At 35.8% G+C, this 27,935-nt stretch overlaps 1 protein-coding gene across 3 annotated transcripts; it reads left to right on the top strand.

The window, feature by feature from the left end:
* Nucleotides 1-398: 398 nt before the first annotated feature.
* Nucleotides 399-27,452, top strand: snx17 (sorting nexin 17). Of its 3 annotated transcripts, XM_052587272.1 has the most exons (16): nt 399-559; nt 653-1,168; nt 4,689-4,763; nt 6,128-6,245; nt 7,912-7,976; nt 9,463-9,573; nt 10,602-10,692; nt 13,418-13,505; nt 17,177-17,246; nt 21,228-21,320; nt 21,492-21,695; nt 23,203-23,331; nt 23,606-23,683; nt 24,886-24,963; nt 25,061-25,102; nt 25,454-27,452. In XM_052587272.1, exons 2-16 carry the CDS (start codon nt 1,109-1,111, stop codon nt 25,571-25,573), a joined length of 1,422 nt encoding a protein of 473 aa, XP_052443232.1. In that variant the 5' UTR covers nt 399-559; nt 653-1,108; the 3' UTR covers nt 25,574-27,452. The 3 variants fall into 3 exon arrangements, with proteins under 3 accessions (XP_052443232.1, XP_052443233.1, XP_052443231.1); XM_052587273.1 differs by having other exon boundaries at nt 419-1,168; nt 24,889-24,963; XM_052587271.1 differs by having other exon boundaries at nt 421-1,168.
* The last annotated feature ends 483 nt before the right edge of the window (nt 27,453-27,935 follow it).

Raw genomic sequence — 27,935 nt, forward strand, 5'->3', positions numbered from 1 at the left:
CATCGACACAATAATAGACTTTTATTATTATTATTATTATTATTATTAGTTTGAAATCCTTATGTAAACTTTTGCTAAATTACTAAAAGTTAAGCACATCCTTTCATTTTGCTGAGAGAAAAAAAGACATGGGGCGTAAATACCTCAAATCACAAAGATGGTTTAACCTGCTGTTTTGAGAAAACGATTTAGCTCATATTTAAATACTCTTTGATGCAGCTTAACCACTTTGCTTGTATCACACAGCTATTTTTGACCCCAATTAAATCTTAATCTGCATTTTAAACACTTACATAAAAACAAGTTATGTCGTAATGGAGAGATTGTTTACTACAAACTACGCTTGCGATTCGTTCATGCCAAAGGACCTCGAATGAAATTTTTTTACGCAATACCTCCCCCCGCTCTGGAGGAATGGTTTGATCCAGACTGTTGCAATGCTTCGGGAGAGCTCAGACAGATACATATTGAATACATTACAGCAGAGAGGCTTCAGGCTTGATCTATCGTGCTGGAAGGTTTCGCTACAATGCAGACTGATGTGTGTTCTTCTTAACAGGTTGGAGCACAATATCGGTATCTCGAAATGCATGCTGCGACAAACAGTTACTTCATTTGTTTCCTCTCTATACTCGTTTGTATGTACAAACAGGGGCTGTAGACAACCGAGGAGCACCTTTACGTGGAGTGATCTGAAAGTTAATTGGATCGTGGGCCTTTCGACGACACTTGTGTGTTTTGCAGACTCGACTCCCACATTGTTTTACACCGCGCGAGGAAGCGAGAGGACAGATTTAGCGACAAATTGCCGACAATGAGCGTGGAATTACCTCCAGTCGCAACATGGCTGCTGCTTAGATGTTTATTGGAAAAGTTCAGCCCTGAACATTAAGAAAGTTTTTAAAATAATCCACGTTGCAAGAAAAGAACTTTCCTGGCGTAATTCAGCTCTGGACTGGACTGGACAGGACTACACAGGGAATCAGAGCGAGTCATTCAGTTTGGTCCGTGCATGACAGCAGACCAGCACAGAAGGGCTTTCCGTGAACACTCTCGCCTTTAACAGCATTTTCACCTCGGTCAAAGACTTGTGATCTTACAGCAGAAAATGCATTTCTCCATCCCCGAGACGGAGGTTCGCTCTGATGAAAATGGATCGACTTATGTGGTAAGTTAAGTGTGGTGGAGGTCAAATAAGCGATGCGTCTAGCTTTATCATTTTGAGATGCTGTGCTCTGAATCGCTGTTGTGAACGAATCTTTTCAGTGAATGAATCTTTCGCTGACTGACGGAATCTGAGGGAACATGATCTGTTCTTCATACGAGTCAGTCTCGTTCACAACAAAAGGGGAAAGATGCCGACGAATTATGAATATATTTAAATTATTATTTCATTTATTATTTCATTTAGAATACTGTCTTTTAAAATCCTCCACAGTTGAAAAAATGGAGATAAATGATAGATGTACTGTGTTTCCATTCGAGGGTAAAATACTTAAAAATACTCTTTCTGGAATCTCTTACTAAATTTGTAGAAATTTAGTTTTTATTAAAGGATGACAAGACCCGTTTTAATCTTGAAATACTCTGTTTTTTATATAAACAAATTGGTTGAGTGAGTGATTTAATGATTCACTCATTGCACTCAACACAATCTGGCTTGATAAGAATACGATTCAGTAATCAAAGTTGAATGAATAGTGAATGGATTCAAAAGACTAAAACCAAACAGCTTAATATGAATATGAAATAGATGTGAATATTAATACGTCTACTGCAAGAGTATTGCTAATGTTTCCTAAAAAATAGCCTGTGTACATAATTTGTCATTTTAATTTCAATCTTAAATTTCAGTCTTAAAATTACGAGATTTATATGCATCCCTTTAAAGCTTAATGAACTTTACAGTTACAGCTTTATTAAAATGCAACAACAAAGACTGAAGTTGGAATCAGATCAGGAAGCTTTGTTGTGTGTATTGGTCCACATTGCCTCAGTTCTTCTGGCTTCTCTCCCGCAGCCATATGCTGTGCAACATTGCCATTTCTTTCAGCATAACGGTTATCCAGCCTAACTGGAAACAAAGCTGGCTCACTATCAAGACATGACACTTCATTTGTCTATGAAACCGCGAGTAGAGCCTATCAATACCAGGCAGCTTCAGTTTGGCTCCTGGGGTTCCATCTGTATTGCAGTGAACTGTGGATTAAATACAAAGCATATTTTGCCTGAATCTTTTCTTGTAGGTGTCTGCAGATGTAGTGCAGATGTGCAGCCTGTGGTGTTGTTGACTCTCCTTAGCCACCAAATGATTTGAATAAGGGCTGAGATTATTTATGAGCTCCACTGTGCACATGGATGCTCTCTGCCCTCTTAAAACACCTCCAGGAGAGCCGCACAGGTTTGATTGCACATACCTGAAGATACTGTGAATCATTCCTAACAGACCGACTGCAAACATTGTCTGTGTCCATCTGTGACTGTGATTCAGAGAGAATGTCTCAATCACAGATTGTCAGTGACATTCTCAATAGATAAGTCTTTCAAGGCCACTAAGAAATACATTTGTCAGATCTATGAATCACACAGACTTTTTACTGCTTATAATGTTTTGTTTCAATTTTGTTCATGATAACATAATTATTGTTTTGCGTAATTTAAACAGATGTTGCATAAACCGGTTCACCCGTTTAGTAGTCAAGATTGGGAAGAATTTTTAGTTTTGCTTTTGAATGTCTCTTCTGTTCAGCAAGGTATTTACTTGATAAAAAATACAGTAAAATATTATTTAAAATAACAGTTTTCTGTGTGAATATATTTTAAATATTCAAAATGTGCAAAATATTGGTGATTTTTTTTTTTTTTTTGGTGAATTCTCAGTAATGGTGCTAAGAATTCAGCTTTGCATCGCAGAAATAAATTACATTTGACAATATATTCAAATAGAAAACTGTTATTTTAAGTTATAATATTATTTCACAATTTTTATTGTTTATTTAATAAAATAAATGTCACCTTTGTTAGCAGAAGAGTATTTAAAAACCTAAAACTATAGAGTGCTTTGTTCCGCTCTGCATTCACTCTATTTGGTTTTCTGCAGTCATGTAAAGCACAATGTTGTTTTACTCTATATTCGTCTTATTCTAAATTTGTCTTGCTCTTTATTCAGCACAGAGTTGCATATATTCTTTAGAACTGTTCATGTCACCAAATATGCATACTTTGCCAAAGAGCCACAACAATGAGTGGGCTGCGATTTAAATGGCAGACTTCCTGTTCAAAGACAAGGGCAAAAAAGTATTGCATTTCCTGAAGACTTGCATACTCATTCTTCCCGTTTTAAATATTTCACGACAAGTAAAGGCATGGCAGTTTCATCCTACCTCTGTCAGTAGACTTGTTCTAGCTTTGATATCTTTGATGACTCATGTATTCGCAGTGTTGCGGTGGTTGCATGCCGTGCTGACAATAATTGGGTCACTCTACATATTTGCAGAAGTCTTTTTAATAGCATTGAATGCATGTGAATTCTGTGAGGTCTGATGAAACCATTCTTATAATATCAACAGTAAGATGGAGAACATTTACACAACAACCTCTTAAAACAAACTCAAACAAAGAAAAACATTTTTGGTTCAGGACTGCTCAGTATTTTATGTGTATTTCCCAATTTGATTGCAGATTTAAACGCCACACGATCCACAAGAATGCCTTAAGAAATGTTTTTCCTGTGTTTCTGAAACGGCACCCTTTATATTTGGTTTCTCCATTCTGAAATCAAAGTCCCCTAGACACATTTTGATTTGTGCTTGTTTTCTGAATTTAAGTAAAAGTCCAGTATTCCACTGTGTTCCTCAGTGAGATGCTGGTGTGATACTGATATCCTCAACACCGAAACAATGAGCTTACTTTTCTTTGACAAAAAATGGTGGTAAGAATCCATGCATATCGAAATATGATTATTGTGCCTTCCTGGTTGTATTTGTTGGCATGGATGCAACATCTGAAACAGCTGGAAAGCTTCTAGGGGAGAAAAAGAAAACCGTGAACTGAATGGCCTTGGTTTCCAGGCTCAGTAAGGGGTAACCACTTCAGAAATGTCTCCTGGGGGGGAGGGGGGGTTAGAGGTATGGCTCAAATAATAAGACACAATTGACACAGTGTTTGATTTTAGTGTCAAAAATGTTTCACTTTAAAATCATTAGCTTGTTCAAATGTAATAAATAGATTTTTGTGTAAGAAAAAAAATGTTTTCTTAATTTATCTTTCTTTCTTTTTTAATAATGCACATGGTTTTATTTCTATTAGTAAATTCAGTGTCTGGTTATTAACTGACCATTCAAATTATTTAGGAATGTATTCTGTGTGTTTATTTTATTTTATTTACACTACCATTCAAAAATTCTTATTTTGAAAAAGGGGAAATTAATACTTAATTCATTAAAGATGCATTAAACTCATCAAATGTTACCAAGTCATTTTGAATTTTGAAAAAATTAAATAAAATCAGTTTTTAAATAATTGCTGTTCCTTTTAAACTTTCTTTTCATCAAAGAATCTTGAAAAAAATGTATATAATATTTTAGAATCAATAAAAAAAAGACTAATAATAAAATAAATAAATAAAAAGTCTTACTCCAAACTATTCAGAGTTTATTTTTATAATGTATTACTTTTTCCTTCTGCAGGCTTACAATATCCATGTGAATGGTGTCTTGCATTGTCGATTACGTTACAGCCAACTCCTGGGCCTCCATGAACAGGTGAACACACATTTTCATCACGACCTTCATTTCAGAAATTAGTATTGAACCCATATTTTTCAACGATTGACGCATGAAAAGCTGTTTATTTCAAAACGGTATTTAAACATTAGTTACAAATCACTGGCTATAAAATCAACCACTTAATAGTCAGTTAGTGCTGTGGATGCTGAGATGTGAAATGTGTTCTGAAAATGCAATGCTTCACTGAAACTGAGGAACTGAAACATAATTAGATCAGAATTACAGTAGACCTTACACACAGACGCACACAGCATGCTTATACTGAAAATAGATTGTGATTTTAAATGAATCGTCTTCTTAATTGCTACAGTTATTAATATGAACATCTGTTGTATTATGCACTGGTTTGGATGTGACTGCACTCTCTGCAGTAAGACAAAAAAGGTTTTGTGAGGGAAAAACACATTTGGACAGGATTATAATCACAAAGTACACACACAAAAAAAAAATATGAAGCTGTGATCATATTCACCAGTCCTGAACAAGTCACAATAGTGGGAAATGTTTTGAGTGGTCTGGTCACCCACTGAAAGTGACACATCTGCCCATTACCCTTCTAACACCTACCAATTTCACCGACTCTAAGATTCCTCTTGAATGAGCGAGAGCTTCAGTGATCTCACCATTAACAGCATGTTGTTTTGTTTCACCGCCACTGTTGCTAGGTAACAGTGCGTTGAAGGCCTAGTCAGATCATACGTGGTCATATGATGCAATCCGTGGAGGCTGTCCTGGTGTGAGGCTTGCTGTTAACCCTTAAAATGGGATTTTAAATGTCCAGAACTTTGTAAACTATCCTCTTGTAAAAAAGTTAAATAATTTTATATATATATTTTATATTGTAATTATTATTTATATTATGATATTATAATTATAAAATGTATATTTATATAGTATTATAAATATTTATATATTGGAGATGCACCATTTGCAATTTTCTCGGCCGATTCCGATTTTCAGTTTTTTTTGTTAGTGTAACCTGCCGATAATTTACATGTACAAAAAAATGCTTTTAAGTTATTTCAGCTCCATTTCAACTATTGAAAACTATTTTTTTGTCCTTTTAGTTTTAGTCGTCAACACTGCTGAATATATTTCCATATAATTTTCTTACTGTGCTGTTGAATAAAATCCCAATAACACAGATGGAGCAACAGCAGGCATAATTTGAGTAGATGCTGTGAAGTGTAAACAGATTTATTAGCTTGGTGCCTGAGAGACAGCGTGTACGACAGAGCAGTGCACAGCGGACAAGGGCAGGCAATGGTCAGGTGGAGTTTATCCTCTCAGAGTTTGACCTCATCCATTTAAAATGAACTTCTCCCCTTGTGTCCTTTCAGATCAAAAAAGAATATGGAAATAATGTGGTGCCAGCTTTTCCACCAAAGAAGATCTTCACCCTCACACCGGTGGAAGTCGATCAGAGGAGAGAACAGCTAGAGAAATACATGCAAGCCGGTGAGAAGCATCTTCTTTTATCTGAAGAGCTCATGCAAAAGTTTTGAAATTAGACTCAAAACAGATATACACAACTGTTCAAAATGTTTGGGGTTAGTAGTATTTTTTTTTTTAAATATGTTTTTGGAAGAAGTCTCTTATGTTCACAGAGGCTGCATTTATTTGATCAAAAATACAGTAAAAACTAGTAATACTGTGAAATATTATTACAATTTTAAAATGTAAATTATTCCCGTAATGCATAACTTTGATATATTTTTTAAAGGGTTCTTTAATGAAGAGGACATTGAAAAGAACCACATTTCTTTGAAATACAAACGTTTTGTAACACTATAAAACTCCTTACTGTCCCTTTTGATCAATTTAATGCATCCTGTTAGCGTACTTCCTAAAAAAGAAAATGATTAGCCTTCATATAGGGTCATATGGTCACGTAAGAGGATGCAGCTTGTTAATGTTCTACATTGACATTCATGTCAGGAAAGTGTCAGGCACGCTGTAAAAAAGATACAAACTTAAAAAAAAAAATAGAGCCACTGAGTATTTTGCCATGCATGTAGTTGAACAGGTTATGAGGGAGGTTTTCTCCACACAAAAGGAAATCAGCGGCGCTGGCAGCACCAAGAGCTGTTTGCTCGAATCCATTCCAGCACTAGCACTTTCCATCGAACAAGCTAAGCCTTGTTGAGCTTATTTGCTCACAGTCTGGAGCTGCTCTTGGCTGGAGCTCCCCTCAGTTACATCATTGAGAAACATGCTTATGGAAAATTATAAGGACACAAACACACAAGCTGTTCAGAGCGTTTGTGCAAATGTCTTGTGATTGTTTGCTTGTGTGCTATATTGGAAGTAAAAATAAACATTGTAGTTTATGTTGGTCTGTTTGACGCCAACATGTTTTTTTTTTGTTTTTTTTAACTGAGGTTATTATTAGTCAGGGAGGCATGGTGGTATTTTTGAAGAAAGGCTGCATTGTATACCAGATTAGTTTGCTTTTACACGATTTTGACAAATGATTTTTAAAACATTGAGGTTTACATTATGGTTAAATTGAGACACTAGAATAAGAAAGTTGTAGTATTTTCTCAATATAGCCTTCACAAACACATTCTAACCAAGCATTCTACAAACTTTCCCAGAGGAAATTTGTACCTTTAAAGGACTGTCACAGACCTAACCACATCTAATACTTTGATGTCATGTGTATTGGCCTTGTTCTCCTGTAGCTTTAATGCATTCAGTTAGTTAAAGCAAATGTTTTGGAAGTTTGTTTCAATGAACTTGCAAATTTCACTCACCTCTCAAGACTTTTATGCTAATCAGTACTAATTTTGTTTTATTGAGCATATAGTACAACTGGTAATATTGTGAAATGTTATTCAAATTTAACTGTTTAAAATAAAAGTAATACATTTTTTGGCTAAAGCTGAATTTTCAGCACCATTAGTCTTGAGTTTCACATGATTCTTCAGAAATCAATCTAATATGCTGATTTGCTGCAAAATATTTTTTACATTTCTAAAAACAACAATCTTTCATACCAATGTCTTAATTGTCGCTTTTGATCAAATTAATGCATCTTTGCTGACTAAAAGAATTTCTTTCTTTAGCATTAATTAATATTGAATACATATAATAAATACTTTTTAAAAATTTCTCCCTGCAGTGCGTCAGGACCCCATTCTGGGATCCAGTGAGATGTTCAACAGCTTTTTGAGAAAAGCTCAACAGGTAGAATTTTTTTATACTCTTTTTTTTTTTTTTTTGGTAATTTTTTTAAATTATTTATATTATTTCCATAATTTATTATCATAATTGCAAATCTTGTATATTAATTGCTTCTGTTTGGAATATTGTAGACATACATATGAACACTTATTGTAAGTTTTCAGACTTTCAGAGCCTATGATAAAAATGTTTATATATATATATAACTGAATTGGGTTTTCCTCTCCATGTTCAAAAATGTCCTAGCCATATTTCTGCCTCCTTTATTTGCATTTAGCATTCAACATTTGCATAATTTCTGTTATTTATTCAACTTCATGGTGTCCAGTTTTGTCATAAAACCTTATTCATTTGAATCTGCCTTTCTCCACCTCCCCATTTTTTTCTAAGAATCTAAACTACCAAATCCCCAAATTTTGGGGAGAAAAAAAATCTAATCTTAAGTCATCCAGTAAAAGGGTTAAACCTTGGTTGGTCTGATTCCTCTGATTTCCTCATTAAGATGTGTGTTGAATGAAGACCCCGTCCATGAGCCTATCTCACTTCCTTACATTCCACTACCATCCTGTACTACATTAGTTGCCTCAATCACATTGCACTCATTCTTCAGGAATTTCATTCCCCACCCCACATAGATATTGGCAATTCTGTAGTCCGATCCCGTCCATCCCCCCGGCTGCCCATCAGAGAGCAGTCTGCAGACTTGGCCTTGCGTTTTCATTTTCCAATCTCTGTAAAGATCAGCTGCTGCTCTGAGACTCTCTGCCTCAGCGGGGGATGAAACATGCAGGAAGAGGGGGGAAAGATACATTTCGTCCCCTTGGAATTATAAGGTTCTATCTGCATTCCGAGTAGTTTTGAGATATTGAGCTTCAAAGTTTTTGTGTTCCATTTGACTGTGTAGATAGAACCTTACTGTTTTTTTTTAATAAAAAGTCCCGTAATGTATACAACATTAAAAAAAATATATCAATTAATGTAAATACATTGACACAGTATAAGAATATGTGAATAAAATATCAGATAGAACCTTATAATTCCAAGGGGACAGTGTCAGAGATATGACAGTGAAAGAACAGTGAAACTACTTATTCATTACAAATGTCAGCAATGTGGTGTTTTGACACTTATTACCAAACCACTTCTCTTCTCTAAGAAGGTTTATGTTGCAGTATATATACACAGCTCAAAGCATAACATTTATTCTAAATGAAAGCACCCTCTGACGTGAAAGCTGAAATGCACAGGAAATGAAACTGCTCTGACTATGTGTGTGTTTTTTTGTTTTTTTGTTTTCTATTCCGTGTTCTTGGAGTGTGTGAAAGGGTTTGATTTACTGTAATGTTATCCTGCATGTTCTGCATGTACCCGAGAATACCCCGAGATCAGCTGAATCTGACAGGAAGCATCAGAAGTTGAATTAGAGTTCAGCTTGAAGGTGTTTCCCCAAACCCTTTTTCAAGTGCATCACTGTTTGTCTGCGCTGCAGGAGACTCAGCAGATTCCCACTGAGGAGGTGCAGCTAGAAATCTACCTGTCCAATGGCCAGAAGGTCAAAGTCAACATCCTCACATCGGACCAGACTGAAGATGTTCTGGAGGTGAGAAGGTTGTTTTGTAACGCTTTCCAAAGCACACATCTGCTTCATGTTCTCCAACCCTATTATTATTGACAGGTTTGAATAGTATTGTCTATGGTTTACAGTTAACACTGCTTATTACATGTGTTTATTGTTCAGAGATGGGTATATTCTTATGGTACAAGAAAAACCAATAATGTTTTGCCAAAATTAGAGTCATTTCTAGCTATTATTGCAATTTTCTTTGTAAGGACAACTTAATTTAATAGATAGATTGATTCGTTTTACTATATTTTTGATTAAATATATGCATAAGGCATTTAGAAGGCAACATAGAACATTAACTACAAGTCTGAAAATGTTGATTAATCATTATTTAAATGATTGACGCATTTATTATAGACTCTTTCTTTTTTTTATTTAATGAATACATACAATATGTGTTGTACTTTGCCTGTGTAAAAAAAAAAAAAAAAAAGGAAAGAAAAAAAGAAAGTAGATCATGTTTTTCTTCACTGATTCTTTACTTAGCCCTGCTGTCCAATCAGCAAACACACATTTGAGCCTGGGTTTCAAGGGCTTTAAGGAGCTCTTTGTGGGTCATGGCTTTCCCACGTGCACCACACAGAGTGATGGCAGATCCAAGCTCTCATTAAAATGCACCCTGCACCCATATGCAGCACCCACAGCTTTCGGCTGTGCTATTCCAGGACACTGATGGCCCAAAGCACCCTTTAGCACCTGATGGAAGTGAAAAAGTCAAGTGTTAAACATAAAACAGGCATAACTGTAGTGAAGTGAAATCTGTTCAATCATGGGATCTTCTTGGATGGAATGTTTAACACCTGAAACACTCCTGTTAAAGAGAACCACCCAAAGCGCTTTTGAAAGTGTGGGCACAAAAAGAAAAGATGTTATTTTTAAAGAATGAAGCGACGTATGATTAGTGTTCTTTGCCTATGAATACATAGGCAAATCTTGTGAATTGGTTTGCCGTCATCTCTTGTTGGGTAATAGTGTAGATGAATTATTTTTGATGTCTTTATCAGGCTGTGGCCTCAAAGCTCGACCTTCCCGATGAGCTGGTGGGATACTTCAGCCTCTTCCTGGTTCAGGAGAGGGGGGATGGGGGCTGCACTTGTGAGTATAACATTTGACATTTTCCATTTTTACATTTGGTAGAAAGCGTAAGATGTGCTGGCATCAGATGTGACCTGCTGGCTTTAGCTGGAAAGTGGTTTGGCTGTTAGTAAATGGTATCTAAAAGTCAACATACTTGCTCTGGACTGAATATAAAAGCAGACCTGGCAGCTCAAAAGAGTGACTGTGATCTGTTGAGATGGCCGCCCACTCTCCACAAAAGTAAACTGAGGTCAAGTAGATGAAACTTCGGTCAAGCTGTTGTTGGCATGGCACACAGCTCTGCTGTAGACCTGTAATGCATGTTAGACAAACACCATTATTATTATTATTACTCATACTGGGTTAGGGATTGAACTAAACCCAAACCATAAGTATTAAACTTCTGGTCTGTAACCCTGTTTTTTTTTAGCTCTAAATATGGATAATACCTCAAATTATACAGCCAAACCCCTCATACATTAAATATTTACTTCAAGTATCCCATGAGGTTTAAAGTTATTTTATTTTTTTTACTTTTACATGCATGTTCATAGTTTTCTAATGTGATGTTCACATTCAATTTGATACATCACGTGTTTTAAGAACCCAGTCAAATTTAATTATTGTTATGAGTAATACAGTTGTTTTATTTTTTACCTCTTATTATTATAATGTATTGTTATAATGTAGTTGTAATGTTCCAGTGCTATTTGAATTAATATAGCGTTTATTTTATTAATTAAAATGTTTTTAGGGTATTTTACTTTGTTAACTGTAATAACCTTGTACTGTACAATAAGAAAGTAAATATTTTATAATTCTAAATCATTTTATTTTACATGGTATATTATTTAAAACACTAATATTTTACGTTCGTGACAAAGTATGTTCAGTTGACATCTTTAAAAAAAAAATACCTCTTTTTACAAATATTGGTAAAACAAGGCATTATGACCTCTAAGAAGAAAAAAAACTACTGCATTATAGAAAACTAACATGGAACAACGGTTCAGTAGAAATAAATGTGCGTTTCTCCTTAGTCTGTTATAAACAATATTTGTTGAGACGTTGTTGGCAGGAGTAAATGCAACAGCAGGAGTATTCAAATTGGTTGTCACTGTATTGATTGATTGCGTATGCCCCGAAATGCCCTGTGCAGAGAAATATTACTTGAAATTAAACCGATTATACACTCACTGCGAGGAGTTGTTTGCTCGAGATCATATTTAATAAAATTGTGGCTTTAAGCATCTTCTCGAATGACCAGCAGTGCATATTTTTTATGAACACCCCCCAGGGACAAAATAAATGAATTTCCTCACTCCAGAGTTTTTTTCCCCGCAATATGTGTCATTAGTTTAGTGCAAAGAAGAAATTAATTTGTGAAGAATAGGCCATCTTGTCATTGATTCTGCTGTCAATGAGTTATGGAATTGAACACCTTTCAAAGGATGAATTCCTAGAAGAGCAGTAGAGTTATTGGAAGAGGAATTTTTTATTTTTTTATTTTAGACTTCACAGATTTGGTCCTGTTCTTGAAACTGAAGGACATCTCATCACTGATTTTATGCAGATGTCTGGCAGTGGCTCTCCTCGTCTGGATGTAATGTCATCGTTTTGTTTGTGGAACTTTCCATGTCTCCGATTTTATGTGAGCTGTGTTTGTTTGACTACTTTTAGCTAAGAATCATCACGCATCCCTGAGGAATGACATGCTATGTGCCTCCCACTCAGTTGCAAGATCCTCACCTGAAACAGTCTTAATCCTGTCAGATTTGATGAAAAACAGACCCCAGAAGAATCCTCCACAAAAATGAATCTGGCATCCTGCCCGATCTTGGCAGAAATGCACATTGGAGGAAAAAAAGTGAGAAAAAGAAATGCCTGCAAACAAAACCTGATTTTCGATTGAGTGCCGGTGGAGCCTAAATCAAGAACTGTGTGCCAAAAACATGTCAGTGCTAAAAACAGAAAAATCGTACTTTATTATAATTATAATTTCGATTTTTATGTTTATGTTTGATGTTTTAGTCATTTAATAGTCATATTGACAATTAATAATAAACACTGTAATCATTATTACTATGACTATCCTTATTGACAATAATACTGTTTAATAATAAAACAAAATAACGAAAAGAAAAATGTAATTAATTATTATTATTTTTTAATACTTATAAGACTTTTGAGATCTTTACAGTGACAACTATAAGCAACAACCTTGCAACCAATTAGAAACGTGGTGATAATGTTTGGGTTCATATGTATTTATTAAAACATTCCTGTCACATAATGCCATTCTTGTCTTAACATGCTGTCTAATGTCAGAGCTCTGAAAGGGTAAGCCAAAGAGTAGAAAGACAAGTTGTGATGGCATGCAATATGCTATAGATCTTTGTTGTCTCCTCTTCTTCTTTTCACACTTCTGTTTTTAATGTTTCTAAAAGCTCAATTCAGTTCAGTCCCTAGCTTCCCTCTTTCCCGACTCTAGAGAAAACGTCTTTTCTAACAGCTGCAGCATTTATTCTCTCCCCCCTTCCCTCCCTCTGTTCTTCCTTCTCTCTCTTGCACAAAGTGATAAACATGTTATTGTGCCCTCTGCGGCTTTAGCCAGATGGATCTCACTTTGTTTGTTGTCATTGTTATTATTCTCCAAATGTCCTTGAGTCTGAATGCACTCATACATTTCATGTGGTCTCTCATTTCCTTGTCCAAACCTCTCTGACCTCCCACGGTGCCCCAGACGTGAGAAAACTGCAAGAATTTGAGCTGCCCTACGTGTCCATCACCAGCCTGCATAGTCCCGACTACCGCATCATCCTCCGTAAAAGGTACAAAACTTATTTTGGAAGTAGTGGTTGAGCATTCGGCCCTACAGCAAAGTGAACAATAAGAATACATGTATGTAGCCTAGAGAGCAAGTTCTTATAAAATTTGTTAAATGTACTTCGTATACTTCTAAATCAATAACAAAAAAAAAAATTCTGTCATTTACTCAACTTCATGTCATTTTAAACCTGTTCACACCACAACTACAATGGTAAGGACATCACTTTAAAAAAAAAAAATTCTTGCTGATGAATGATAAAAACATTGACATCCAATCAATTCACACTGCTTTAAAGAGCTTATCATTTGAAGCAGCAGGTGACATAATTGCAGTGCACGCTTATAATACACAGAACGTTACAATGCATTGTTCAGGATTAAGAGGTGGGCGATATACGGTAGACACAGTAGAAATGTGTCTACCGTTAGAGATTTTCGGCTATCATCTTTATAGCGGTTACATTTTTCACGACGTTGCTGTGCTACGTGGCCTTAAAACTTATCATTTGCATGTGTTTTTAAGCACTGAGATTTAAAAACTAGATTTTAAGCTGATGAAAAGCAATCAGCAGTGAAAGAACTGATTTTGATATGCGTACACTTTTCTTGAGCATTAGAGTTTTTGAGCATTAGAGAGGTACACGCATTTGAAGATGGTGCACGTAGAGCACTGGAGTATTGAACAGAGTCAATTTGACCTCTTTATAAGCCTTGAAGCCAGTTAAACACAATTGTATGTATCAAAATAGCCGTCTTTGCAAATTTACTTGTAAACACAGTAATTTAGGTATTAAGTGAAAGCAAACAGCTGAGAAAGAAAACACACGTATAACAGTATATCCGGGCAGCTCTTAAAATGACTGCAGTCTAATATTCATGCTGTAATTATTTCACTGCTGTCCATCGTTCATGTTAATCAAACAACAGAAGAGAGAAAATCTCTCACTGCTCTTGACTAAACCACTTTTGTATCTTTTAATAAGAAGAAATATATATTTAAACAGTGAAGAATAAGCAGTGCTTTTATACATTTGATTACTTTATACAGTGTATTAGCATTTCTTATTTATTTGTTGTTGTTGTTGTTGTGTTTTTTTTTTTGTCCCGTTGCTTGTAATTAATTTCTTATTTAATTGCTGACTGTTTGCTTGTATTCAGTAAACTTTATTTTTGTACTATTATTTATTTTATAAATATATGTATATATATATAGTGTGTGTGATATTGACACTGGTGAGAAGAATTATGAAATTTCTATGGTATCAAATGTGTTGCTATCGTAAAGACCTTATTTAAAAAAAAATAATAACTATATTGTACTATATAACGTTACCGTGAAATAAAATTACTCATTACATGATCACTCACCCCAAGTCAGGATATGCTTAAACAGTTATATTTAAATGTTCTTGTAGTGAACAGGCCCTATATAATAGAATTTAACTTTTGTAGAACTATTCCTTTAAAGTTGTTTCTGAGAAACCTCATGAGTGCCTCCCAGAGTATAACTTTAATGGTGAGATGTTTTAACAAACAGCTCTCAGAGGGCTATTCAACACATGGATATTTGCTTCAGGAAGAGGTGCCCCACAAGGCTCAACCTTCACTGTGTTTAAATGACTAGAAAGGCAGTTTTTGCCTTCCTGTTGTAGACGTGGGTATAAACATCATTACCACAGCGATCTGATCATGTGGTTCTGTGCAGCAGTAGTTTTCATATTTCCACTATAGACTTTTTGGACTTGAAATTGGATTTAGACGTCTCTTTTAAAACTCAAACGGTCTCCGAAGTGCTGTGCTTTCCAGAATCTCTGAAGTGGTTAAAGCAATACAAACTTCATTATTTATTAGCTGGAAAGTGCACATCCGCATACAGCATATAAATCTTGATGTTCTTAGTGCTGTATTAACTGCGGTATTCATTAAATGCACTTTGGAGTATGTGGTTTATGCAACGGAATAATTAGTGAGAATCAGGGGAGATTATTTATGTAAAATCTCCAGCAAGGGCATTGAAACAGCATGTGTTTCACCATGTGCATTAGCAGGTGTGAATGCGTTATGTGAACACAAATTGTTTTTTAGCATATTAGCACAGCTTACCAGAGATTATTTTGCTAAAAATGTTTCCACTTTCACTACTTGTACATCCTTGGTAAGCTAAATCTCACACCTCTTCACCTTGTTCTGTTGGAAAGGATGCACAATATGCTGGCGTTTTTCTTTTCAGTTCCCTCAGAGGAACTGCAGGCCTCTTGACCTACTTTACAGGAGACTACAGACAGCCTTCAGCCAGATCGCACCTGTTCACTACATCAGGAATGGAATATAGATCTGGCTGCTCTGATTGGCTGCTGACAGGGAGGAAAGGGTAGAAAAGCACAGGAATATTATAAATTAAAAACACAGCTACTGTTCAAAGTTTGGTGTCTGTAGAAATTAAGACATTAAAATTTTTAATTAGTAAGGATGCAATAAATTATTCAAAATTATGGAAGCCCATTTCCGCTATAAAAAAAAAAAAAAGGTAATCGCGAGTTTTTCTCACAACTATAATTTTTTTCTTACAATAGCGAGTTTAAATCTTGCAAATCTGACTTTTTTCTGAATTGTTTCTCAAAATTGTGAGAGATAAATTTGCAGTTCTCATGGAGAAAAAGATCAAAATTACAACTTAATCCGAATTGCACGTGTAATCTCCCTATTCTGAGTTTGTCACAATTGCGAGTGTATGTCTAACAATTCTGTCTGAACTGTGAGATGAACTTTTTTTTTTTTTTTTTTGGTGGCGAAAATAGCCTTCCAAACAGAAGTGGCACTGAAGACATTAATAATGTTACCAAATAATTTTATTTTCAAATAAATGCTTTTGTTTTGAAATTTCTATTTATGAAATGTAACAATCCAGGGAAAAAAAGGTTGAAAATAAAATTTGGTTTCCAAGTTATTTTCTTGATATTACCCATTTAACTGTGTGTTTGATCAAATAAATGAAGCCTTAGTGAGTATAAGAGACTTTAAAAATATTTTTTTAAATCACTGCTTGTCATGTATAGTTTTAAAATGCTCCAGCATCAACCGCTAAAAGCATTCAAATGAGATTTAATGGATATCCAGTTTTGGCTGCTATGTGAACAATATCCACTGTTATGCAAGATTACATCATTGTGCTCTTACAAACTCTGCTAAAAACTTACTTAACAGACCTTGTTCTGCCCACGGTATGATGAGTATAGTTTTTGATATATGGACGTTCAAGATGGCCATTGAGCTGAAGATTGCTCATTAGCCATCTTGTCATTTGCTTCTAGGCAAATGGAGACATATACTGCAGCAGGATTTGTTCAGTAACCTATACGCTAGTATTGCTCTGTAGCCATAGACAGAAGCAACGTTACATACATAACAACCTTTTCTTTAAGTTTAACTTAATGGAATATTTAAATACAATTATTCTAGACTATTGGTAAACTGCAGTTAGATCCTCAGGCGTGTGTAAAGAAATGATGTGATTTCGCAGTAAAATGCAGTGCACATGATTTTAAGTCTCTTTTGTGCTCTTTTGTGGTTTTAGATGAAACATCAGAATGTGAATGTGATCAAAGAGGAGGAAGGTAAATTATAGTATTTCCATTGCATAACTTTTCATTATTGTTTCCTGCCCTATTCTTAGCTACTGGGACACAGCGTACGACAGTGATGTCATGGAGGACCGTGTGGGACTCAACTTGTTATATGCTCAGGTAACAGTCTACTAGTTTAAAAGATACTCAGTTTGGTCCATCACACAAAAAGTTGGCATAATGTGCATAACTGTTCTGGCAAACAATGTGTCTCCTGTTCTGATTGTCAAAAAAAATAATAAATAAATATATTATATATATATATATATATATATATATATATATATATATATATATATATATATATATATATATATATATATATATATATATATATACACATACAGTGAAAGTATTCAGACCCCCTTAAATATTTCACTCTGTTATATTGCAGCCATTTGCTAATTTAAGTTAATTTTTTCCTCATTAATGTACACACAGAACCCCATTTTGACAGAAAAACACAGAATAATAATGATATTTTTGCACATTTATTAAAAAAGAAAATCTGAAATATCACATGGTCCTAAGTATTCAGACCCTTTGCTCAGTATTTAATAGAAGCACCCTTTTGATCTTATTCAGCCTTCAGTCTTTTTGAGATGCAACAAGTTTTTCACACCTAGATTTGGGGATCCTCTGCCATTCCTCCTTGCAGATCCTCTCCAGTTCTGTCAGGTTGGATGGTAAACATTGGTGGACAGCCATTTTACAGTCTCTCCAGAGATGCTCAATTGGGTTTAACTCAGGGCTCTGGCTGGGCCATTCAAGAACAGTCACAGAGTTGTTTTGAAGCCACTACTTTGTTATTTTAGCTGTGTGCTTGGGGTTATTGTCTTGTTGGAAGATGAACCTTCGGCCCAGTCTGAGGTCCTGAGCACGCTGGAGAAGGTTTTCGTCCAGGATATCCCTGTACTTGGCCGCATTCATCTTTCCTTCGATTGCAACCAGTCATCCTGTCCCTGCAGCTGAAAAACACCCTCACAGCATAATGCTGCCCCACCATGCTTCACTGTTGGGACTGTAGTGGACAGGTGATGAGCAGTGCCTGGTTTTCTCCACACATACCGCTTAGAATTAAGGCCAAAAAGTTCTATCTTGGTCACATCAGACCAGAGTCCTTCAGGTGTTTTTTAACAAACTCCATGGGGGTTTTCATGTGTCACTGAGGAGAGGCTTCCGTAAAGCCCCGACTGGTGGAGGGCTGCAGTGATGGTTGGCTTTCTACAACTTTCTCCCACCTCCTGACTGCATCTCTGGAGCTCAGTCACAGTGATCTTTGGGTTCTTCTTTACCTCTCTCACCAAGGCTCTTCTCCCCGGATCGCTCAGTTTGGCCGGACGGCCAGCTCTACTAAGGGTTCTGGTCGTCCCAAATGTCTTCCATTTTATGGATTATGGAGGCTACTGTGCTCTTAGGAACCTTAAGTGCAGCAGAATTTTTTTTGTAACCTTGGCCAGATCTGTGCCTTGCCACAATTCGGTCTCTGAGCTCTTCAGGCAGTTCCTTTGACCTCATGATTCTCATTTGCTCTGACATGCACTGTGAGCTGTAAGGTCTTATATAGACTGGTGTGTGGCTTTCCTAATAAAGTCCAATCAGTATAATCAAACACAGCTGGACTCAAATGAAGGTGTAGAACCATCTCAAGGATGATTAGAAGAAATGGACAGCACCTGAGTTAAATATATGAGTGTCACAGCAAAGGGTCTGAATACTTAGGATCATGTGATTATTTCAGTTTTTTATATATATATATAATTCTGCAAAACTTTCAACAATTCTGTGTTTCTCTGTCAATATGGGGTGCTGTGTGTATGTTAATGAGGGAAAAAATTAACTTAAGTGATTTTAGCAAATGGCTGCAATATAACGGAGTGAAAAATTTAAGGTGGTCTGAATACTTTCCGTACCGACTGTATATATAATTATAAAATGTATACATATACAGTCATTTAAACTTTGTGGAAATCATCCAACATTGGCTTATTTATATTTCTCTTAGTTTTTGTCTTTAAAAACTAAATGTAAAATTTGTATTAAAGGGCCTATTTTTTTGGCTGAACAGTCCCTTTAACTTAACGCAAATAAACAATAAATGAATAACACGATTTAAAGGGGAGTAACAGAATATGTTGACATGCTTCAATGTTCGAAAATCACTTTATTTTTCAAATACTGTACATTATTGTGCCCCGCCTCTCTCAAACGCCTAGTCTTCTACAAAGTCCCTCCTTCTGACAAGCGCAGTCTGCTCTGATTGGCCAACTGACCCAGTGCATTGTGATTGGCCGAACACCGCAAGCACTCGTCGGAAACATAATGCCCCTTTCCATAATTGCGAGATTCATCTTTCAAAATAAATGTAAAGACAGTTAATAATGTGCTTAGTTTTACCATCAGTTCAAGCTCGAAAGGGGAACAGAGTCATGTAAAAGACACAGTGATGAAGCTTGTATGTGTTAGTGCACAAGCCACGGACGGATAAGACAGCTGAGTCCACTGTGTGACTCTCTCTCTCTCTCTCTCTCACACTCTCTCTCTCACTCACACACACACACACACACACACACACACACACATGAAGCGCAAAACTCCGCATTTGAACAGTCAATAGCAAATACTTAAACTAATAACAAATCCTACTTACAATAGCTGATTCAGAAGCGCCAGATTGTCAAAGTCAGAAATACCTCCTCTCCTACCTTCACTAAGAGGTCGTCCATAAAAATGTGTTGCTGTTCTGTTGTAAGTAATCTTAAATATTTCTAAATGCAGCTACTTTCTGAAAGCCAAATAAAGTGTTTTTGCATTTATACACACAGCATCTCCCTGACATGGCTGCTTCGACACTAACTGTGGTTACTGAAACCACACCTTCTTTCTTTGCGTGAACATTAGGAGCGGCATTACTCAAATCTTCCCACATAGTGACATAGACATGTGGGGGCGTGTTTGACTGAACTATTTTAGGGGGTTGTGACAGAGTCTTTACTTTGATAAATAATATATCTTTGGATTTTAGACTTTAGTATTTGCAACTTTACAGATCTTAGTTATGCACCAAGAGCTTGTAAAACTCCAAAACTAAAATAAAATGGCGAAAATACAAAAAAAAAAAAAAAAAAAAAATATATATATATATATATATATATATATATATATATATAATATTTTATTTATTTATTTATTTTTTATTTTTTTGATACATAATATATTATTAGTGATGTAATGATGAGCTGCGAGCCGATTGAAAATCGAATCAAATATGTGATCATTCAATTCAGTTGAGATGACAAACAAATCGTGAGTAGGAATTTATATATATGTATCTCTGAGGTGAAATTTTAGAGCCTCTGAAAGAAGCATATTGAAGTAGTGTTCATAAGCAGATCTGCTATGTTTACAGTGATAACCCAGAAAACACTGTAGCATTGCTGTTCATAAGCCACCTGCTGGTAGAGAGTAAAATTGCATCTTATTCAGCTCGTCTGCCGTTTCTTTCAGAGATGTTTTATGTAGTATAGTTTGACAAAACTAAAGTCAGAACATTCTGTTTTTTCCTCAGATATCGAATTTATACAACCTTAAATTAAAAACTGGTCATGCTAAATGTATGCTGCATCTTTGTTTGGGTCATGAATAAAATGCAGTGGTTGCCTCGGACAAAGCCTCAGTTTTTTAATATGAAGAGATTTCTTTTGTGTAACTTATTTGATTTGGGGTTTGTTTTAAAGATTTCTGTTCAGTTTTATTTAAATTTCACAAAAAACATGCAGCAATAATCATTTACTATTTAATGTCTTCAATCTCATTTTGTGAAAAAATCGTGAGAATTTAATCGTGAAATCAAAATTGTGTTCCCTATATATTATAAATCTTACTGTTTTAATTAGAAGATATTTAATATATATATGTAATTAAACTAAAAGTAGAATTGAAAACTAACAATGAAAATGAAATAAAAACTAGACGGAACAAGAAAATTAATCCTGACTGCATATTGAGCTGGAAGAACTGCACAAATCTTCCCTTAAAAACAATTTATTCAGTCAACTTCAGAGTGAGAGAAACAGATGTTTTCCTCTTTCTTCCACTCAGACGGTGTCTGACATAGAGCGGGGCTGGATCCTTGTGAACAAAGAGCAGCACAGACAGCTGAAATCCCTGCAGGAGAAAGGCTCAAAAAAGGAGGTACGGCTGAGCTCCGCCATACACGTTATTTGATCTCCCTAGTGTAAAAGTAGTGAAGAAATTCACTGCTTCTATAAAAGCTGAAGTAAATTCTCAGACGTGAATGTATTCTGTTGAAGCCTATGTGTCTGTTGGGTAATCATCTGCGTATAACTATATTTTGTCCCACAGTTCATCAGATTGGCTCAGACTCTGAAGTACTATGGCTATATCAAGTTTGATCCCTGCATAACAGATTTTCCTGAGAAGGGCTGTCATGTTATAGTTGGGGCCGGCAACAACGAACTCAACTTTCACGTCAAATTGCCCAGTGATCAGATGAAAGAGGGCAGCTTCAAAGTCACGCGCATGAGATGCTGGCGGGTCACCTCATCTGTAAGTTTGACTTAAAAGATAAATAATTAGAATTTTATAATAAGGCAGACATAATTGCAATTTTGCATTCTAAAAGTTCAATTTTTGATGTACGAAGCAAGCAGACCGCATATGTTGGTCAATGTCGCAATTATATTTGACCAACGTGGGCAAAATCTGCATGGGGAACTTTTCTGCTTCATGCAAAACTCCTGATTAATTGGATTCCTATATAAATTAGCCTACTTAAATTGCTGAAAAATGGTAAATGCAACCTTGCATTTAGCAAAATCATACAAAAAATTGTCACATTGGCCACAAAAGCTTGTCGTTCAGCAGTTCCTGAGTTCATTCCTGAAGTATGTGAATAGTTAAGTCAAATGAGGTCACATTTTTAAAGAAAGAACCACACCACTTGGATTTTAGACATAGTTTCTTAAAATAAACAGCCAGCAAAACCTGAAATTCTATTTCATCTAAAAAAATTAAAAATAAAATTCTAAAAATGAAATGTTTTAAATACTACAAGCAATTTTAAGCATTATAATGTACACCATGATAATGATCCGTATAATAATGTCTTATCTTTTTGAAAATAAATACATAAAATAATATGTACTACTATTTAAGGTAAGGATTTAGGAAAACTTCCTTTTGCGTCTCCAGACAGCTCTTTTCTCCAAATTCCTTCTATGACTGTCTCTTCAGGCATGTCTGGTTGGTCTATTTTGGAGAACGGGAAGTTGAAATGAGGATGACCAAAAAAGCCACTTTCAGCAAGGAAACGAGACTGTTGTTTGTCTGCTTGCTTGATTATAACGATCAGCTACCAGACACTCATCCATCTATCTATTGATATTTATTTCATGCGAGTCCACTAAATGTATGCCTTCGTGGTTTTCTCCATCCATTTTAGTATACCAGAATTTAGGAACAAAATGAAGACAATCAAAATCTTCATTCTGTATCTTCCCCACCGCTTGATTTTAAACACTAGGTTAATTAACAAATGTGACGCATTGTAGCAATACCTAAACAACGTCTACTGAGAATTTGAAAATGCTTGGAATAATGTTGGTCCAATACAAGCACTTCAGTGCATATTGGAAGTTGTCTTTGCTTCACTCTGCAGTGGTCTTGGCTTAGTCTTTGCTCTAGAATAGCAGAGTTGTGTTACTAATGAGCTCAGAACGGCCATCCTCTGAGACCAGGGCCTGACGCTGAGCATGCTGGGACTGCGTAGCAATGTGTCTCTAATGGGACTGACAGAGTTTCCGGTGTCTGTGTGAAGAAGTTGTCTGCCTTGTCATCTGAGACTATTCTAATGAGACACTTTTTTGTTGTTGTGCTGATGATGCTATGTAATTATGAGGACGTTGACATTTAGAGCAGAGCTAATGATGACTAATTGAGCTTTGAAGGTAATTGCCACGTAGAGGAGTTTAGAAAATGGCCTCTGTAATTGCCTCGACACAAATAACAATGATTATGATGATCGTATTTGTGATGACCCGGCCTGATTCTACAGCAGGTGCCTGTGGCGAACGGTACCGCAAACCCAAGCAGTTCCAGTAAATGTGACGTGAAACTAGAGCTGGCCTTTGAGTACCTGATGAGCAAAGACCGTCTGCAGTGGGTCACCATCACCAGTCCACAGGTCAGCACAGAATCAATCGATGATATGGAAGTTCTGTACTGTTTTAAAATGCTACAAGTTATTTTAGGCATTCATTTTGAGATTCGCTGAAGATTTCAAATGTTATCTAAATATTAGATTTTAAAGTTGTTTTTAAAGATGCAATTTAAGTGAGTTTAGAAAATGGCAAAGGTAAAAATAGTGAATGAGCCTTAATGAAATATCCAGTAGTGACCAATAAATGTTTGTCTGTTTGAGAATCACTGGACTATGAGTTTATATTGATTTTCCCCAGGCTATCATGATGAGTATCTGTCTGCAGTCTATGGTAGATGAGCTGATGGTGAAGAAATCTGGCGGAAGCATTAAAAAGGTCCGTATCGATGTTTGTCTTGTAAAGACCTGCCAAATATCTGTGGAGTTTCAGTCGGTGAATGCATCTATGTTTGATTCATTTAAGAGCTTGAGTCTTCATTTGTTTTTGCCAGATGAAGAACTCTTTCAGCATAACCTGGTCTTAAATGATTGTTAAATCATCTGTTTGCTGGAGAGACATAACTGTGCAAAACTGAGCTCACTTAAAGTCAACTTGAAAGTACAGTATATATATTTAAAAAAAAAAGTATACTCCCTTGTAAGATCGGTTCACTTCCAGAATAATAATTTCTTGATAGTTTACTCACCCCCATGTCATCCAAGATGTTCATGTCTTTTTGTCTTCAGTTGCAAAGAAATTAAGGTTTTTATTAAACATTCCAGGATTTTTCTCTATAAAGTGGACATCAATGGTGGCCAACGGGTTGAAAGTCCCAACTGTATTTTCAGTGCAGCTTCAAAGAGCTCTACACGATCCCAGCCAAGGAATAAGAGTTTTATCTAGTGAAACCATCGGCCATTTTCTTAAAACAATAAAAATGTATATACTTTTTAACCTTTACTTTTTAACTTTTCATCTTGCACCAGCCCAACCTCACGCTATACATAGTTGTGTTGAAAAAAGTCACATGTGAAATTGACAGAAGTACTGACCCAGTGTCAAAGTCAAACGCACTTTACGAAAAAAAAGGTGAAACAACGATGTCAGAGGATTTTGAATTTGGTGGAAAAAATTGAGATGGAGTTTGTTTGAACTGAAGTACACCGATTAAAAACTAACCGCATGTAAACTTTCCAACTAGACACGCATTGCAGAGCTATTGCAAGATGCACGCTGGTGGTTGATTGCAAAAAAGAGGCAGGGGTTAAACAGATTACACAGAGAAGTCTGGTATACGTTGTTATCAGAGAAAAATCTGTCACTTCACCACAAGACAGAGCTATGCAACATTGTGATGTATGGATGAATTATTCACAATGAGATCAATAACTTGCATTTATAAAAAAATAAAAATAAAACTTTCAAGTTTTGAAAGAATTCAAAACATTATTCTCCTCAATAATATGCATCTATGAACCATTCACAATAAGTTCAAGGAAGTGTTTTTTGAAAATAAATGTAGTATAATTAGTATTTCATGCCTGTTTGCAGGGCATTTTCTGTCTTTTTCTCTGAGTTTGTGTGATTTGTGTTTCCAGCAGATGCAGAAGAAGCGACAGAACGGCTCGTTCCAGCGCTCTGACAGTCAGCAAGCTGTGAAGTCTCCTCCATTACTGGTGGGCACCGAGCTTGTTGCTAATGCAGAACACCTCTAGTTTTGATATGGGAGATGGACCATTGTTGATCTGTGATATGCATATGACTGTTTTTCAGGATTCCCCGGATCCCAGCCGTGAACAAGTAGTCAAACTCTCTGTGAGTTGTCAATGATTGACTCACAATGGCAACCTTCTCTAAACTGTTTTTATTTATACTGTATATATACTGTTATTATTTATATACCATTATAGTATTTATTATTTCAAATTAAGTTTTTCACGTTTTCAGTGTTTATCTATAGTTAAGTTTAGCTTTCTTTCAGTTTTAGTATTTCAGTTTAAACTTATTTTATATCCAAAGCACAATTTGTCATCTAATTAATATTTATATTTTATTTCAGTGAGCAATTTTTTTTTTTTTTTTATTGTCGTTTTAGTTGTAGTTATTTAGATATTTTTCTAATGTTCGCTCTATTATTATTATTGTTATTCATTTTTATTTCCACAGACCAAGCTGTCTTCTGTCTCCCTGAGAGGACTAAGCTCTTCCAACTCAGCCAGTGACATCAGCAGCAATGATTTCCATGGAAACTACTCCTTTGAAGGAATAGGGGACGATGACCTTTGATGGAGTCATCCTCAAAAACTGGACTAAAGGAGACAGATTCATTTAGCGGTTTCTCTGCGACAAGTGTAGTTTAATAAATGCCCAGTTCTGCAGTTTTGTAATCCATTTTGAAAAAAATAATTATATCAACGGTCTCAAAAATGGCCTGTGAAGTACATAATTTTGACTCAGGTCTCATTACTTTCATCAGAGGCCTCAGATTCAGTGCTCACTCACCTAAAGTAACAAAAATTGGATGATTTCAGATTTGAGGCATAATTAGAGACAACGTCAACGGTTAAATTGAGACAGGGTTACATAAGCACCTCAGGGCAAGTTGCTACATTCAAAGAGAGGCTGTGATGAAATTTTCTTCTGAAGACGGGCTTTATTGAATCGTACTTTCTTACTAGAGACACAAAACTGTGCTTTTCCTCTCATATCATCATCTGGCAGACACCTTTTGTCTCATTTTCTCGACTGCTTATGACAGTAGTGGCCTACTAGAGGAAGATCCATACCAGCAAACTGTGTTGATATGTTCCTTTTAAAATCAGTTGAGAATATTATTTAATAGAGATGTGCTTCGTATCATTCAGTGTGCCAATGTTGCTCAAACTATTGTGTGGTGGCTGCAATATTAACCATGGCGTGGTAGATCTCTGCAGCTTCCTGTTTTTTTTTTTTTTTTTTTTTCAGGAGAGGTAAACTCGACCTGACACCTACTGCATATTCATTGCATGGATGAAAATACAAGATCTTTACTGTGGCCTGCTTTCTCTCTGCCTTATGCTGATTCAGACGCCTTACAGTTTAACTTCTCAAATTTAACATTAAATGTAGCACCGGACACGAGTTGGCTAAAAAGCTTCTCTCAATCTGGCCACCGCTGTGTCCTGAATCTCGCTTTGTTTTGGTGTGTTCGGCTGGCCCGCCTGCACTAGCTGAACTCATGTCTTTTTTTTGCACAGTATTAAGTAAGATAGATGGCTTGGGTATTTATTGAGATCGTAAAACTGTGGGGAAACATCCTGGAACATTCGCAAGAGATTTGTAGGGTTTTTTTTTTTTTTTTTTTCTTGAACCGATATTTACAAAGGTTTCTCATAAATGCCAAAATTGTAGTTCACTAAAGCATTTTGCACAAAAAAATCATGGTAATGTCACTTTTATTAATGTACATGCAATTTAAATATATATATTCTGAATATTTACTAATATCTGTATTATCATTTGACCAAATATAATCCAGGCTGTGTATAAATAAAAATAAAAAGATTAGAAACTAACATTTATCAGTGTTTACAAAATTGTCGAAAAAGAGTGTTTACAAATTTCGCATCTAAATTTCAGCGATAGTCTTAGTACACTTTATATATTTCATTTTGAAGAATATCATTCCAGTCTGCATTTTTCGTTATATCATATACATTTAGATCCATTTTGTATTTTACTAAATGCATTGTGGCAATCATCTCAGAGGACTGTGATCACATGGTGCTTGGAAAATGGATGGGTTTTAAATTTATGCTGGGTTTCTGACTGCAATGATAGTCAAATTGAATGAAATTCCCTTATTCTTCATCCCAGATGATATATATAATATGATTCCTCCCATAGGCAGAATGTGTTAAATAAGAAGGTTGTTCTCATGTCTGTGTGCTGTATGGCTGATTATTTTTGAGCTGATGATTGTAATTTGTGATTGCCATGTTCAGTATGTTCACCAGCATCATCATCATCATCGTCTAGGATGAAAGGGGTAACCATCTTTAATCTTAAACCCTGTATATCGCTCATGAATCAGTATGATTTATTTCTCAAATTCTCACTTCATTTTAAATCCAAGAATGGAAGTTAGAGCCTTCTGGGTTTCAATAAATTTAGGTGCCAAACGGTGCTACTCTGTGTTGTTTTCTGTTCCCTGGTTTAATAACACAAGCATGATGGGTATTTCAGCATGTGTAATTATCATGAGATTGCCTGTAGACACAATGACTCCTGAGCTTAGTGTAAAAAAAAAAAAAAAACACTAAAGGTCCAAGGTTGAACCATTGAAAATGTAGCTTTTTGACCTCCTACAATTTGTTTCATCATTCAGTGATCACAGATTGTAAAAATGGATTTTTAATGTAAGCTTTTGCCTCAAAACAGGCTGTAACGCTTCAGAAAAATGATCTCCGACTCATTCTCACAAGCTAACAGCATGAAGATCACTGCCAAGAGTTGTCAGTGCTCCGGTGCGGCCCGGGGTGCCGTCTTCATTAGCATGTTTACCAGAGCTGTTCGCAGCAGAGGATCACAGCTCTCATTATGGAAGTGTGAGGATTACACACTGCCTGTCTCCACAGCTTAATCATACCCTGCTGGTCTATTAGGAACT

Source organism: Carassius gibelio, chromosome B20 (assembly GCF_023724105.1).
Source record: "Carassius gibelio isolate Cgi1373 ecotype wild population from Czech Republic chromosome B20, carGib1.2-hapl.c, whole genome shotgun sequence".
NCBI classification, from domain to species: Eukaryota; Metazoa; Chordata; class Actinopteri; order Cypriniformes; family Cyprinidae; genus Carassius; species Carassius gibelio.

What these genes read in the sequence shown, in the direction of transcription:
- snx17 (XM_052587272.1), top strand. Translation starts at nt 1,109, where the DNA reads ATGCATTTCTCCATCCCCGAGACGGAGGTTCGCTCTGATGAAAATGGA. An exon ending in AAAATGGATCGACTTATGTG is followed by an intron (nt 1,169 to 4,688) that starts GTAAGTTAAGTG and finishes TTCCTTCTGCAG; the next exon opens with GCTTACAATATCCATGTGAA. An exon ending in TCAACTTGTTATATGCTCAG is followed by an intron (nt 17,247 to 21,227) that starts GTAACAGTCTAC and finishes TCTTCCACTCAG; the next exon opens with ACGGTGTCTGACATAGAGCG.